The sequence below is a fragment of the Panicum hallii genome, chromosome 2, assembly GCF_002211085.1.
Source record: "Panicum hallii strain FIL2 chromosome 2, PHallii_v3.1, whole genome shotgun sequence".
NCBI classification, from domain to species: Eukaryota; Viridiplantae; Streptophyta; class Magnoliopsida; order Poales; family Poaceae; genus Panicum; species Panicum hallii.
Genome location: NC_038043.1, coordinates 40069582 through 40085495, shown reverse-complemented (window position 1 = coordinate 40085495; position 15914 = coordinate 40069582). Strand labels below are relative to the sequence as shown.

At 45.0% G+C, this 15914-nt stretch overlaps 2 protein-coding genes and 2 long non-coding RNA genes across 7 annotated transcripts; 1 reads left to right on the top strand and 3 right to left on the bottom strand.

The window, feature by feature from the left end:
- Positions 1–159: 159 nt before the first annotated feature.
- On the bottom strand, positions 160–6569 carry LOC112881968. 4 transcript variants are annotated; one of them, XR_003226565.1, is made up of 7 exons: positions 6357–6569; positions 5431–5699; positions 4658–5323; positions 4018–4418; positions 943–1125; positions 642–739; positions 160–542 (listed from the first exon to the last, which is right to left on the bottom strand). It is a non-coding gene; the product is annotated as an uncharacterized LOC112881968 (long non-coding RNA). The 4 variants fall into 4 exon arrangements; XR_003226564.1 differs by having other exon boundaries at positions 4658–5699; XR_003226566.1 differs by lacking the exon at positions 5431–5699 and having other exon boundaries at positions 4658–4840; positions 6357–6567.
- A 723-nt stretch (positions 6570–7292) lies between these two features.
- On the top strand, positions 7293–10131 carry LOC112879742 (probable NADH kinase). Its single transcript, XM_025944124.1, has 5 exons — positions 7293–7550; positions 8286–8531; positions 8691–8771; positions 8878–9029; positions 9109–10131. Exons 1-5 carry the CDS (start codon positions 7416–7418, stop codon positions 9485–9487), a joined length of 993 nt encoding a protein of 330 aa, XP_025799909.1. The 5' UTR covers positions 7293–7415; the 3' UTR covers positions 9488–10131.
- LOC112881033 (probable LRR receptor-like serine/threonine-protein kinase At1g07650) lies at positions 9685–12190 on the bottom strand. Its single transcript, XM_025945745.1, has 6 exons — positions 12085–12190; positions 11665–11783; positions 11400–11586; positions 11043–11310; positions 10473–10623; positions 9685–10020 (listed from the first exon to the last, which is right to left on the bottom strand). Exons 1-6 carry the CDS (start codon positions 12188–12190, stop codon positions 9685–9687), a joined length of 1167 nt encoding a protein of 388 aa, XP_025801530.1.
- Positions 12191–13695: 1505 nt separating this feature from the next.
- LOC112879744 lies at positions 13696–14319 on the bottom strand. Its single transcript, XR_003226153.1, has 3 exons — positions 14204–14319; positions 14003–14110; positions 13696–13892 (listed from the first exon to the last, which is right to left on the bottom strand). It is a non-coding gene; the product is annotated as an uncharacterized LOC112879744 (long non-coding RNA).
- Positions 14320–15914: the final 1595 nt, after the last annotated feature.

Here is a 15914-nt window from a genome sequence, read left to right as displayed (position 1 = left end):
ATTGGCTAGTGCTGGGTTGGATTCAAATGCTAGTGAAATGATTGGAAGGCCAAAATGCCCCAGCAACACTATGCTGCACTGCCATCGTGGGGTTAGGCTTGTAGTTTGGGGTTGTGGCAGCGGGGAGCGGATACAGCGGCAATGAACGGACAGAAAAGGGAGACTGAAAGAAAGCGCACAGCTGGAACAATATCTTAAGAGTTCACAAAAAAAAGATATGTCCAGCCCCTGCCCTTTTCTGTTTCTTTTTATGAATAACGGCACAAGGAATCATGCCAAGTGCTTCCTGTGTTTATATTGGGATTCCGCCGAAGTTTAAGGATACATTGACCCCGAAATTCATGTCGTGTTTTTCACTGTGCAATATAAACCAACCCTACTTCTTGAATCTCTAGCAATTTCTTAGCCGATTTCACTGGTTATGTGTCCCTCGTCCGGCCATCTCTTTCCTGTTGCCGGTCGCTGAGAGAAGAGAGGGTCCTCGCCTCGCAGTCCTCTCTGAAATCCTTGCTTCGGCACCACTGGGCCATGAACTCGTCAACCTATGTATCATAGCAACAAAGTGTTTAGTACAACCACTCATATCAGCATCACAAAGTATCAACTCATGGGGCAACGTAGTAGCATTTCCAGAAGCACACCTCGGCCTTGTGGAGCCCTTGCAGCCCTGTCACCATTCCCCTTGAAGCGTAATCTCTAGCATTTCCAGAACCAGACGGTTTCGAAGGAATGCGGCGTTCTGGACAAGTGCAACAGAGTGTCAATGAACCGCACAACACAATTATCCTAGAAATAACAAGGAGATGACTTTGCTAACTTTGTAGAATTTAATAGAGAAGTAGTATGTAAAAGAATCAGGGTGTTAGCCCGAGCATAGCAGAGAAAAACAACATTATGAGCAGGCATCTTTTCATGAGGAGCTTTCAAGATATGTAAACTTACTTTCGCATCACGCGCTTGTCTCAATGCTGCCAACGACTCATATGCCTTGTCCTTTCTGCCAGTAGCTGCATCTAAATCTTCTTGAATTGATGCGATCTCAGCATAAACAACATTTAGCTCATCCTCTAAGACATTAATCTTAGATCTGATTGCTTGTTGCTCCTTTCTTATTCTATCAGTGACCTGAATGCAGATCATCACTACTTTTTTCTTTCTTCAGGAAATACGTGCAGGAACAAAAGATGAAGTGTAGTGTTCTGTAACACCCAAATTTTCAAATTAAAAAGCTAAATAAATTTTAGAGCATTTACCGTTGATTTTAGAGCATTTACCGTGAATTAATGGTAATTTACTTAACCATAAAAAGAAACATAAGAAAATATAGGTTTTGTGTATTTCATGCCGCATTGCATTATTTTATTGTTTGTTTTTTATTTAAATTTAAATGCAAATATATTTGAATGCAATTCTTTTTCTCTCTCTTTTTCTATTTAGGCTCGGCCCACTCTCTCTTTTTTTCTTTTTATCTCTCTTTTCTTCCTTGCGGCCCAAGCCCAACCGGCCTTTCTCTTTTTCCTCTCTCCCCGCACGGCCCAGGACAGCTGGCCTCTTTCCTTCCTCTCCCTCCACCGCGCGCAGCCTGCTTCTCTTTCCCCAGCCCAGTCCGCCCGCGCGCCAGCTTCCCTCCTCCCCTCCCTCTCTCACGCTGACAGGCGGGACCTGCCTGTCGGGGTCTTCCCCGACCTCGAGCTCGAGCCGGGCTCGGACTTGTGTTGAGTCTGGCCGCGGCACGGCCTCCCCGCCGCGCGACACCGGGGCCCGCACGCCAAGGCCGCGGCCGCCCTATTTAAAGCGCCGCCCGTGCCCTAGACTCCACATAACTTGCAGCCACCGCCTCTCGCCCTCGAAGCCCTAGCCGCCGCCGCCATTGATGCCGCCTCTCGGTCGCCGCCGCAGCCGCCGCTTCGCCGTTCCGCTGGCACAACAAGCTGCCACCGGAGCTCCGCCTTGCGGTGAGGATCCTCGCCGGCCCCTTCTTCCCTTCTTCCCTGCCTTCCCGCGCACCTGATTCCTCGCCATCGCCGCCGTGCGTCCCTCTCCGGCCCCCGCCTCGCCAACCCGAGCCCTTAGATGAGTTCCCCGTAATGCCTGCGTCCTTCCTGTGCAGCCCGCGCTCAAAACCGTGCACGGACGACCGTTTTCGGCCAAATCCGGCAAGCCTGCCGCCGTCCGCCGCCGCCTGCTCTCGCCGCCCGCGCCCAGCGCCGCCGCCCCCACGCCTCCAGCCGCCCCTGGCCGTCTAACCCGAGTCTAGTAAACCCGATACCGGTCAAATCTATTTTGCACTTTAGCCCTGAGTTATATAGGAATCAGCCCGCAGTCCATGGCAGTTCAAAAGTATTCACGAATAGATCCTTTTTCTTTTGAATAGGCCCCTGTCCTTTTCAAAAATAGAACTCGCGGTCCCTAGCCTTTCTGTTTTTCAATCTAAACCCTAGATTTAAGGTTTAATTATGTTTTAGCCCTCGGTTTATTTGTCCAAAGCCCTTCTAATTCAAATCTTTTACAACTAAGCCCCTAGAATCATGTTTTAGCCATAATTTCTCCGTTTTAACTCCGTTTTCATCGATTCTCGCGCTCACGCAACCCTTGCGACATATACAGTAGCTTTATAACGCTGTTTTGTGCTGTTTATATTGTTTGGTGTACTGTTTCTTATTTATTCTATTGTTTGTTTGTATATACTTGTATGTTACAACAGACGGTGCGCAGTTCTAGGGTCTGCAAGAGCAAAGCTTTGAAGATGTTCCCGAGCATCACTTCTTTGACAAAGGCAAGTGGTCCTTGATCATATTTCAGTCCCAATAACTTTATAAATACACACATTATTTTATATGCATGCATGTGTCTAGAATATGATGGATCCCAAACTAAGGATTTGCCTAGTTTCTTTTGAACTTTCTTGATTAAATCTGGGTTGTTATATTTATGTTGTAGCTACGCTAGTTGCTTTTACTTAGACTTTGGTTGGATAACCTGAAATCATGCTACACTGGTTTACTCATATTTTGGAATACTTTTACGGTGATAATAAAGATCAATGCATTAATTGGAACATGGAGAACCACCCAAGAAAATAGCGCAACCACAATACTACATGGCTCTGGTCTTGGCTAATTAATTAGAAATTTTAGCTTATGATAATCTTACCGAAAGGACAAGAAGGGTTGCATTGTCAGGGTATAGCTCGGTCCTCTTGAGGCTTTATGATATGTGGTCCTTGGCTAAAACACTATCTCATTGGGGAGGGTTATGACCGCTTTGACTCGAAACCTTAGCAGATTGTCATAAGTTAGGGAATCTTTGTAAAGGCCTCGTAGTGAATCTCCGTTACTCATCTTGGAAGTGTCTAAGTGACTTGCAAACCCGGGCATCAATGAAAACACGAATTGTGGGTAAAGTGTACAATCTCTGCAGAGTGAAAACTGATATATCAATCGTGCTCACGGTTAAGAGCGGTTTGGACCCTCACATGATAATTGAACTTAAAAGATGATCTAAATCGAGATTCTTTGTTCATAATATTGTTATCTTATCTCTTTTATTTATTTAAGGGTTGATATATAGTGATGCTTGCTAAATAAAACTTGATCAATTAAAAATGCTTATCGTAGTCAAACCATGTCAGTTTTTCCTTGATTTTGACCTTGCATGTCATATAATTTACTCCACTTGCTGAGTACCAACCATAAGTGTACTTACGGTTGCTTTACTAAAACCAATGCTGCTCAAAACAAGATAATTGTCTGAAGTTTCCTGAAGATTTCGAAGAGTGCTAGACGTATGTCTCCCAGTCATCTACATATGAAGTTAAAATCCGCTGCTAGTTATAAACGTTTACTTATTCGTTTAAGATTAAGACTTTCGGTCATATAATAAAGTACTGTGATACTCTCTCTCGTTATGATATTGTTTCGGATTATAATTGTATTGTCTATCATATGTGTGGAACTTGATCCTGACGCATATATAAAAAGCATTCGGTTCCTTTTTAAAACCGGGTATGGCACGTACCTGTGTGGCCTCATTTCCCTCCACCGTATCTTGGAGTTTAGCTCGATTGGTAGAGAGATAAATGACCTTTGATCTGGCTTCTTCAATGTCCTTAATTTGTTTACGCAAAAGCTTCTCCTCAAGTATAGATATGCTCTCATGGACGATGCGGTCGCTCAACATTTTGATCTATTGAAGAGCAATGGAGAGAAAACCCACTTATAGTATAGCAGTGAAAGATGAGTTGACCAAGGGTTAAGTTCTTCAACAACAGAGCGTAAAACTGTGCTCTGTGCCTGCATGGTGTTGTTTCCATCACGAAACATGCCTAAATAGTTTTGAAGAGTCTCCACCACTACATTGTATTCTTTGTTCTCAGCAGTCAATGTCTTCAGCTCTGAGATTATAATGGAGCGTTCCTCCTGCAAATAAAGGATAAGTTGTAAAACACGATATGACATGGTTAAAGCATGCACATGACTTCTTGAGTTGTCTGTCTACATCCATCGAGATTCAAGAGCACTTTAGGCCAACAGAAGAACATACATCCATTTAAACAAGGTAATAGGACACGAACCTCTTGCTGATTTTTTTTTTAAAATAAGATGCACTATGCATCAGAAAAGGAAGATTATACTTGCGTAAGGATTTGTAACAATACCTTCTTGGCTTTTGCAGCCTCAATAATTTTATTACGAGCTTGGACCTTCTTCTGAAATTCATGGTCAGCCAGCACAAGTTTTTCTCTCAGCTCAGGATCCTCGAATGGGCGGATCTTGATGAAGTAGAAAGCATAAGTAGATTCAGGGCACTCCTTCACCCTGTTTCGTGGCTCCATTGGTCTCTGAACCCCAGAAAAAACATTCAACCATAAACCAGAAACCGACACAATAATGACACATCATTTCACCAACCCAGCAAGCAGAGGGTCCAGATCAAATCCCACCAGACAACCAAAGCTAGGTCCGGTATAATATGATTTTCAGGGAATGTAGATTAAAGCAACACCAAAACATCGAAAGGGATTTATGTGAATCAACTGTGAAATTAGGTCATCTAAAGTCAACGCATGCAGATGAGATCACCATCAAAGAATCAAAAGGGACGCTGTCTCCGTCAGTAGTGTTTCAAGAGGCTATTTATATTGTACACCTACAAACATACTAACTCTGCTTCTCCTGCCCCTATATTGAAACAGGCTAATCCTACAAACATACTAACGCTGTCTCCGTCGGTAGTGTTTCAAGAGGCTGCTTCTCCTGCCCCTATATTGAAACAGGCTAATCCTTCATCTAATTACCCATCTGCGAGGAATCGAAGGCCAATCCTGCACTTCGTAGAAATAGGAAACGAAGGACCACATGCGAATGTTACCTCTCTCTGTTCTTTTTTTTTATCTTAAGAAAGGAAATAATGGCAGGATTGGTTCATCACCTGGGAGTTTGCAGCTGCAAAGCCAAATCTGTGGACCTGGGAGATGGCCTCCTTTTTTGGCCTTGCTTTAGATATCAGAGGGCAGGTGCTTTGATATTAAAAGCAGGGATTCCTTTTTTGGTCTTTTTTAGTTTCTCGAGTGTCTTGAAATTGGGCAATCAGCAATCAGCCTGTTTCTTATTTCTGCTTCTCGGTGGGGAACATAGTTGGCTACAGCTGACGGTGTGCTGATGCAAGTTTAGTGCTGGGGTCAACTCCAGCTCTGCAGGCTGAGCAGGCACACGGTTCAAGGAGCAAATGCAAAAGTCAGAAACTCAGAACTGCACGAACACAGTGAACTAACACTGGACCTAGTAGTAAACCCATCTCTAAAGGTCAGTACCACTGCCAAGATGACGACGTGCCCATCCCCTTGCAGTGAATGGCATTTGCCAATTTATACATCCTTGAATGGCATTTTTCTCGTTATCAGAACACCATAGCCGACATGCTAGCATAGATATACTACTATATATATACATGACACCACCTGCCATTTGGTCGTCTTTTCTTGATATATATTTTTTTATTATGCAATCAGGTTACACAGAATAAACCTAACCTAGTTCTCTCAAACAACAGCGTAGACACCACTGCAGTTTACGCACGCAAATGCAATGCCGGAAGAAAAAAAAGTAACCAACGCGAACCCTAACAACAATCTTATCGCAGGAAAACGATGATCACGGCCGGGGCAGCACCCCGCGACGCCGCCGCCGCATCGAACAGCGATGTCCCGGTGTCCGCCCCAGCATATGCCGGCCGGAGCGGGCAGGAGAAGCTCATCCGAAACCCGCCCCGGGGCGCGCGGCGACGTGATGACCCGTCGAGAGGAGGAAAACGTACTACGGCGCGGGAGTGTCAGGCCGACAGGCCAGCCCACTCACCTGATGACGATTGACGAGCGAGGGTCGAGCGGCGATCCGGCGGTGGCGGCGCGGCCGCCGAATCTCAGGACGACGCGGCGCGGGCGAGGGGGGCGGGGGTTTGGGCTGCTGCGTGTGCCTGGCGCAGCTTCGTGCGCGCCGGGCCCAGCTGTCTGTCACGGGTGGCCTCGCGCTGTAGGGGCAGGATAGTGCGGGAGACAACTTGCGGCTTTCCGGGCGTCTCCGAACTCCGGCGATGAATCCGGTTCAGTTAGGTTTATTATTATGCCAGATCTTTGCTTGTGTAGCGCAAGATCTATGCCATATACACATCTTCCTTGTGGCTCTGTGTAGCATCCTCCTAGTGTAACTTTTGTATGGAGTGCATGCCCTCCAAAACTCAAAGTATCTTTGACCAACAATTCAAAGTACTTACTATATGATGTCAATTTTAGGTCGTGAGCAATAATATAACATGATGGTTAAAGTGAAGTCACGGAGAACACACTAGATAAAATTATTTTTACATTTTAAAATAGAGCGAGTAGAAGCTGCTTATGCAACTAATGAACTAGCTAACTATATCAAGAGAGCTCCGCTTGAATCTTAAAAATGATGATGATATAGTAGGTACAAGTTGCGTGTATATGAAATCGACATACATAGAGATTTTGGACTCCGTTTAAATCCACCCAGCTAATAAACTAGCTAAATAGATAGTTGCTATTCAGCTAATTAGAAAAATTTTAGCTGCACGTTAGCCAGTCTACTCAACTAAAATTAGCTATCTAGGTGTACCAATTAGTTGGTGGATTTAAACATGCCTCGAAAGCCAAGTAGCCCAGTTCCGACGGGATGCATCCTCAAGTTTGTCCCGTGTCAGGGGCTTTTCCGGAAAACAACAAGCTCTCACGCGAGCAGGATCTGGAAACGTATTCGGCAGTCCTCAAAGACGTATCCTGGTGGCCGACGCGGGTGTTATTGTGGGAAGGGAACCTGTAGCGTGCGTTGCCACCTCCCCGCCGCTCAAGTGACCGGCGCCGCCGCCGCCTCTACGATTCGCCGTGACCCTCGCTTCCCATGGCGCGCCGCCGCGTGCTCCTCTTCCTCAAGCCCTTCGACGTCTACCCTCCCCGCCCGTGCGCCGGGTCCGCGGCCTCCTTCCCCACCTCCTCCTCGCCGCCGCCGTCGCAACCGCGCGCCGCCAACCCCAAGGTCCTACCCCTCTCCCACCCTCTCTCAATCTTGGCTGTGCCGTTGAACATGTCTGTCTGAGGGCTGTACTGAGGTGCCAGGGTGCTCCCGCCTGCCTCCCATGTTCCGACGGTCGCATGGGGTGATGGGTCCAAATGGTCCTGGCGTTCGGTGCTTTGCACTTGGATCGTGGAAGGGCCGCCAGGATGCAGGTTTTCCGGTTCCAACAGCTGCGATCGCGGCGGTGTCCATCGTGCGGGGCGCGCATTTGATCCATTCGGCCCGAACGAGGCGAAATGCTTGTCTAAATGGCGCTAAAGTCCAGTTGTTCGCCGAAATGCCTGTGTGGACTGTGTCCTCCCGTCTACTTTTGTTCTGCACTGATTAGCAGCACCAACGCTAACTGAAAGTCATGCTGGATACCTTGCGGTAGCCAGTGCAGTGGCACTTCTCATAATGCCTTCAGGATGCCATTTTATAGTTTGTTGGATAGACTTGCATGGTTTGATCAGAGAAATATGGACAGTGAATGGTGTCCACCATTTTTGGACTCGTTTGATTTCTGAGTCTGGCATTGTGTTTGATACTTTCTGTTTAGACAAAGGTTCACCTACCTCTGGTTGCTGGGCTATCTTTGAGTTCTATAATTTAAGTGCAGTTTTTTCCCTGATTCATCGCATTACCGTTGGCACTGTCTGATTTGGATTATAAATTGTTTTGGCACTTATCTATCCTAGTTGTGATTTGTCCTTGCAGGTCTTAAGTTATCTGGATGATAGGTGCAGAGTTCACAAGGACACGATTGATCTCTGCCAGAGCGTCCTGCAGCACAAGTCCCTTGACTGGACTTCAGTGCAGAGAAATAACTTCTCTCAGCCAATACGTGATGTGGATCTTGTGATCACTGTTGGGGGCGATGGCACTCTTCTTCGAGCTAGCCACTTCCTGGACAGTTCAGTTCCTATTTTGGGTGTCAATTCAGATCCTACTTGTCCAAAGGAGGTAAGTTGTTGGTTTTCTGACTCTCAAAACTTATAGCTTGAAACCAATGCGGTGGTACACTGTTTCATACTATACCTAGTATGTCATTTCTTGTTCTGATGAGTGATATTAAATTTATGCCTGATTAGATCTAGTTATAATTCTGTAGCTCTTATGCAGGTTGATGAGTTAACTGATGAATTTGATGCGAGGAGAAGCACAGGGTATCTTTGTGCAGCGACTGCAGGAAACTTTGAACAGGTTATTGAACTACCTATTCTGAAATTTCAAGCGTATCCTACTTTACAGATTAATGAAACCTTGTACTTTCCAAGTTTCATTTCTACTGAACTTGTCATATTCCCAGATACTTGATGCAACGCTTGATGGCAGTAGACGCCCTTCGGAGCTGTCAAGGATTTCCATGAAACTAAATGGAATTCAGCTACCAACTTATGCCCTGAATGATATATTGGTGTCACACCCATGTCCAGCAAGTGTGTCGCGCTTCTCATTTAGGTATATTTCACTCGAGCTTCCTAGTAAATTTATTTTGGTTTCTGACATGATCAATTCTGATTTGTATTTACGACGTTAGGAAAAGGAGCAATACAGGAGAAAGTTCGCATTTAATTAATTGTAGATCAAGTGGTCTAAGGGTCTCGACAGCTGCTGGATCAACTGCTGCTATGCTATCAGCTGGAGGATTTGTGATGCCACTATCAAGCCGTGAGCTTCAGTATATGATAAGAGAACCTATTTCGCCAACAGATGCTGACAAACCACTGCTGCATGGTTTAGTTAAGCAAGAGCAACATATGCTTGTTGTCTGGTACAATCAAGAGGGTGCTGTGTATTTTGACGGTTCACATGTAGTGCATTCAATTCAGCATGGGGACACACTTGAGATATCCTCATATGCTCCAACCTTAAAAGTTGTTTTGCCAGAACATTTGCTAATGAAGCCATCTGAATAGTGAAATAAAAGTATTTTTGTGTTGATGCTTATTGATTTGATATGATGTTTGAGGTGAGCTGAGACATTGAGTAATTAACTGGACATCAGTATGCTAATTGGTATTTGCATTGCACTTTTGATATTTGACAGACATACACATACTGGTGCACGTCCACTACATCTAACTCACCAATAGTGTCAGGCTACCATCTGTATCTATGATTGATGATCCATTACTCCATTAGTGTCATTGCACAAAGCTTGTGCTGTCAGGCTCTGGGCCTTACTTAGGATTTGCCAGAAGTTCATGCGTACAGCACTTGAGCTCAGGCTATTTTCAGCAAGGCTGAGATCTGACAGCAAGGGCTGAAGAGAGGCTTTGCCCTCAAGCAGGCTAACAACTTCTGACATCTTTGGTCTGAGTGTAGGTGTCGCTGTGGTGCATAGCAGGGCAACATTCAGCACGAGGAGTGCCTCTTCTGTTGAGTAATTGGATCCTAGATCTGAGTCTACCAATTCCAGGAGAGATCCTCTCTCCTGCAGAACACAAGCCTGCAACACATTTAACGTGCAATTAGCTTACTACTCTCAAGGTATGTACATGATAGTAAAACAACTAGAGTTTGGCGTATTGATTCAATATAATCCAATTTCCCTTGTTCACGTGGATATTCCTTATTTTGTTACCGTAGAGGTAAAAATCTAACAGTTAACACAATGAGATTTTGTTAGAATCTATTGTTTTGTAATGCGACAAAGGATGACAGATATTTAATCTACAGAATGTATAGGTTGGCATCCATGTATCTTCAGGAGTTTGGTTGGAAAGGACACAAGGATTGGTCACAGGATTGGCCTAATGCGAATGTTTAAATAATAAGATCATCTTAAATGTGTATCCACGTTCACTTTCATGAAACATCCTAGTCTTAAGTGAAAATTGATCTATGTCCCAATAACATGGTGAACATTAATGTTTACAAAGTTAAAGATCTATAAATTACCCAATCAAGAAGATAAACAAAATCTTCCTTTGGCCTGTAGTTTGTGTTACTTTTTCCACTGACAATTTCCAAAGCAACAACTCCAAAACTGTATTCATCAGCTTTATCTGTTAAATAACCACGCATAGCATACTTAGGAGCCATGTATCCGCTGCATGAATACAGGACGATCAAGTCAGCTGTAAGTTTTGCAATCCGATAGATTTAGTAACAAATGAGCAGAAAAGTAATCTCCATCAGTTGTTGTTCAAACAGGAACTGATTAGTAACATTTTCTTAATTCAAGGAAACTATCAATATGCTGTTAGTTGCGTCTTTTCTGATTATGTTTTTATGCAGCAATGTCACCCCCATATGCATGTACTTTCTGGAGTTGTGCCGATGAATTTTTATTTCTCTGGTTTTAGAGTCTATCCTTAAGTTAAATGTTGCAATGTTCATCGCCAGCATTGCTTCAGACTGCCTTCCCATCAAGAGCTGCTTATTTGCAGCCTTGTAGGTCAATCTGATGTGCGGTGCGGATGTGATTCTATGTTTTGATGAAAACATGTATGTCATTGAAACACTTACATTGTTCCAGCTACTTTTGTGCTTATGTGGGTGTGGTCATCTTCATTAAGCTTTGCTAGCCCAAAATCTGAGATCTTAGCATTCAAATCTTTGTCAAGCAGTTTATTGCTGGCCTTGATATCTCGGTGTACAATCCTTATTGCGGATTCCTCATGCAGATATGCTAGACCTCTTGCTATCCCAAGGCAAATCTTGAGTCTTGTTGCCCAATCCAGTTGCAGTTTATGTTGTTCAGCTGGACCCAGCAGTAATAGTCCAGAAATAGTATGTTAGTTGTAACATGTAGCATAAGTTTATAAAAGGGTAAACCAAGAAACATGAGAGTATGATCACTGAAAAGAGCTCGTGCAAGGCAATGGTTTTCCATATACTCGTAAACTAGAAACAACTGGTTCCCTTCTGTACAACAGCCATAGAGTTTGACAAGGTTAGGATGCTGTAATGCAGATATCATCCCTATCTCATTCACGAACTCCCTATTCCCTTGTTTAGACCTTGATGATAACTGCTTGACAGCAATGACGGTGCCATCGGACAGTGAACCCTGTCAAGTGAGCAAAGGCAATGCTTCAGCAGTATTACCCTCTGTATAGTTTTTGCGTGGGAAGCAATGCTGACTGACCTTGTAAACTGAACCAAAACCACCTTCACCAATCTTGTTAGCCGGATCAAAATTTCTAGTTGCCGCTTTGATTCGTCTCAAGGTGAAGGAGCCAGTTTGCAGGTCAAGGGCTTGGAGATCTATAGAATGGATTTATATGCAGTCATTAATATGTATACTAACATAGATAGGGATGATTTCTCTGCGCCCACGCATAAATATGCAAAGCTTTACTACCCTTACTTAACTGCTTTCTAGTCAAGGAAATTTTGTAGACAGTTTCCGTTTATTTTAGACTCATGATATTATCTTGCAATTCCTAGCACTGCTGAGCAGTATATGTGCTCTAGCACGCGAGTTAACTAAAAAGTGAAAGATAGCTACCATTTTGTTACGTAACACAAATTTGAAATGAGTTGAATACGAAAGTTGCTATAATACCTTTATGCATCAAACTCTTTCTCCTCTGCTTAATCCCATAAACGCTGACAATCAGAGCAGTGAAAATTGCTACAATAGGGATTCCAAACACCAGAGCATCATGCATGGACACCCTCGAGGCCTTTTTGCTACCGCCAGTTTCGTGAGGTTAAACAGGCAATGGAAGCTGGAAATCTGAACATGAACAAACAAGATCCAAACTGCCAGATCAGTTAGGAAAATAACATTTTAATTTCAAGAGTGTAATTAGACATCAAATATTGTGTCCTTTCCCATTGTAATTAATGGAGCAAAATGTGCAAAATTGAAAGCCCTAATCTGAGACGCGCCCTAGGCAAAATGCTAGACGCGAAGGGGTCGCGTCCCGCATTACCGCGTCGCAGATTAAAAAGTAATCTGAGACGCGCCTCACACGCGTCTCAGATTACCAAAATGCAAGACGCGCCTCACTTACGGCGCGTCTCGACTTGGCTTCACACAGGCTTCTCTGGGAGCCAAATGCAAGACGCGCTATAGGCTAGGCGCGTCTCGCATTAGTCACAGATGAGAGACACGCCTCACTTACGGCGCGTCTCGTCTTGGATTCACAGGCTTCCCTGAGAGCCAAATGCGAGACGTGCTCTAGGCTAGGCGCGTCTCGCATTAGTCACAGATGAGAGACGCGCCTCACTTACGGCGCGTCTCGCCTTGGCTTCACACAGGCGCCCCTGGGAGCCTATTGAGAGTCGCGCCCTAAGCGAGGCGCGTCTTGCATTAGTCTACCCCCAACAAGGGTCTTTTTTTTCCCCAGCTGCATCCTGGAACTAGCCAGGATTTGGCAGCTGCATTCAAATACCTGCAAAAGATTTCAATTCACAGAATTCACCGCAATCATCGCACGCATCCATACAATTCACACAGTGCGATACACACAAGCAAAGATAGTATTATATAACACATGTACAATCAATTAGCCTCGTCCAAAACTCAAAACAAGGCTCAACCTAACTCAAAACAACAATGATCGATAAGAACAATAGAGTACATGCAAAGCAAGTCTCTCAATCTAGTTCAATGTCGCCTGCCGTGCTATTAAAAATGGAACTCCCCCTTTTTGTTGATCACCTCCATCATGAGGAACCCCGCTGGCCTCTCTCGGATATCCTGCACGTTACCAAGTGTCGTTCGATTGAAATAATCATCTTCGTCCTTCGAAATATAATTACAAGCAGTTAGAATACAAGATGAAGACAGATATTTTTTAATTAGAACACGTGAGAATTCTTACCATGAAATCCGGTTTCTCTGCAACTAGAAGCATGTTGTGGCAAACATAGAACCCACATGAGTTACCCGAGGGTTGCCGTGTGCACTACATGTCAAAGATAGATAGAAATTAGCATTTTGCGACACTTAGAACCAAGAAAACATCGTAATAGTAAAGCGATTTAGTTATAGTAGTTACCGTCCACGCGGTGTGATGTGTAAACGCAACTTGACGTTGCTCTTTGTATCCTTCTGAGGCCCTAAGATGCCTGTCAAGAGACCTAAACACAGACATCCGGATGTTATATTACAAATGCTTCTGAAATGGGCAAATGATAAAAAACTAAAGCAAACAACAAACTTACTCGTCAAGGATTGAGATGACTAGAGAATAATCACGTATCTGAGGCGCGCCCGACTCATCTGATGGAATGCTCGAGTCAAGGTAGAAGACTTGCTTGCTCCTGACATTGATGATGAGTGTAACCCAATGGTCGCCTAGGTTGTACGGCACCACAATGTGCTCTTTGTCAGCATGTACTCCCATGCACTTCACCATGTACCTAACCAAGTTGAAATGGAAACAAGCGGTTACATGTGTTAAATGGAAACAAGTGACTACATGTGGCTACAAGTTGAAATGAAAACAAGTTTAATTGTTGAATGTGCGCACCTGACCAAGCTATCTCTATCTGAATTCATAAATGTCACCGTCATCATCTGTGGGTCAATGTACCCACACTTCTTTCCGGTTCGACGCCTTGTCTCTTGTTGCATGTGCCTACACGATCCAGATGAATTGAAATAGAAACGACTTAAATTGTTGAACGTATATCAAATGCATTGAAATGGAAACAAGTCTTAATCGACTTACAATGCAAAGCACCGAATGAGAGAAAGATCCAAAGCATCGAGGTTGAAAAGGTCGAACAAATCGCTCCAGGCAACAATAAAGATGTTACGACTGCCCTCAAGCTGCAGAAAGTGCCGCTCTTCGTATGACACCATGATTTCCTCGGCTTGATTGACCTTGCTCATGTAGTAGTTGTGCAGCTCCACACAATATTGACCTGCTGCCCGAAGCTCAGGGACACTAAGCAAGGACTTTCCAACCCTGTACTTTGGATTCTCAGAAGTGTAAGCCCTTGTGACCGGTTGTTTTATCCGATCCACCTTTTTCTTACCCTCTGAGATCTCCCGCTTCGCCGCCATCAGCCTACTCTGCTTCTTCCTCACAGGATTAGCCTTGCTTGGCTTCTTGTGAGCGGTAGCTGGCTCTATCGGAACAGGTGGAGGGGGGGTAATCTGAGGCTGAGTAGGAACAGGAGGATGCGGATCCGGTAACGCTTCCCATGTATCCGGCAGCTGTGGGCATGGCTCAGAAAACGTCGGTGGCACTGCAGGACTCTGTGGCTGAGGTTGACTGGTCGGTACTGAATCTGCGTCTGCTGGATCAATATGAATACCAGCTCTCCGCCACTGAACCCTTCTCGCAACTGCATCCCGCAAAGTGGTGGTCGTGTCATCTGGTGGGAATTCCAGCTTGATATTCTTAGCAAACTCATGGATTAAGTCAATCTTGACCACAGCACAATCAGCCCTGACCTGCAACAACAACAACAACAAAGCCTTTAAATCTCAAGCAAGTTGTACATACCAAAAGAAAAAAACAAAAAGAAATAGGAGAAAAGAAAAGAGAGGCAAAGACCAATGCACTGACCTGGGCACCTTCAAGCTGGGACATACCGAGATACACAAGCCCTTTCCCCGACCTCCAATCGAGATGAATCTCCGACCAGCTGCAGCTGCACGAGAAGACTGCATCGGGTCGGACGAGCCAAGCCATCTATCGTATCCGGCTCCACTGATATAGGCACAATTGCCCTCTCTGTCCCTCTACCTTGAGAAGCACCCGCTGCAGTAGAAGCGACCCTGTCGCTTCTCTCTTCACTCATCGTACTCCCCGGCAAATCAGGGAATGGCAATCCTTGAGACTCGAAGATGGTCTTTAGCTCTCCAAACATCTCCATCTTCACCTGCCTTTTGATCTCATCTATGTCAACCTTTGATGAGGAGTCTCGAGTCCGCTTCCGGTATCTGCCTTTGTGTTCAGGGAACCCCTCCTTCCAGGTCAACTGACTGGAAACACCACGGACATGACCCCGTTGCTCACGGGTTCCCAAAGCCCTGGTGAGCGCATCAAACTCCCTCACTCCTTCATTTGAACCTTGGCTGCTCTCCATCAAAGCCCTTTGAGCAACTTCCTCAGCGCTCGTGCTGTAGTAATTGATATTGCCATCCTCCGTGAGCTTTGACCTAGCACGCATAAATGGTGCCAGCCGTCCTCAAACGATTCATAGGGATTCTCAATGCCCCTCTCTGCCAGCATCTCATCCTCCTGCTCCCACTTGCGTTGCTTTCCAGCATATCCCGCTGAGCCAAGGTGGTGGTCAAGCTCGTTCCGCGCTCGGAGACCCCGAAAATACTCACTTGACTGTTGGAACTCGGGAGTATTCCACTTTTGAACAAGCTCGTCCCAGGCTTCTTTGGTCAAGTCCGCATACTTGTCAAAAGGGTTCTCTTTC

What these genes read in the sequence shown, in the direction of transcription:
- LOC112879742 (XM_025944124.1), top strand. Translation starts at nt 7,416, where the DNA reads ATGGCGCGCCGCCGCGTGCTCCTCTTCCTCAAGCCCTTCGACGTCTAC. An exon ending in ATCCTACTTGTCCAAAGGAG is followed by an intron (nt 8,532 to 8,690) that starts GTAAGTTGTTGG and finishes GCTCTTATGCAG; the next exon opens with GTTGATGAGTTAACTGATGA. An exon ending in CTGCAGGAAACTTTGAACAG is followed by an intron (nt 8,772 to 8,877) that starts GTTATTGAACTA and finishes TCATATTCCCAG; the next exon opens with ATACTTGATGCAACGCTTGA.
- LOC112881033 (XM_025945745.1), bottom strand. Translation starts at nt 12,190, where the DNA reads ATGCATGATGCTCTGGTGTTTGGAATCCCTATTGTAGCAATTTTCACT. An exon ending in GTTTTGGTTCAGTTTACAAG is followed by an intron (nt 11,587 to 11,664) that starts GTCAGTCAGCAT and finishes CTCACTTGACAG; the next exon opens with GGTTCACTGTCCGATGGCAC. An exon ending in TTACGAGTATATGGAAAACC is followed by an intron (nt 11,311 to 11,399) that starts ATTGCCTTGCAC and finishes GTTACAACTAAC; the next exon opens with ATACTATTTCTGGACTATTA.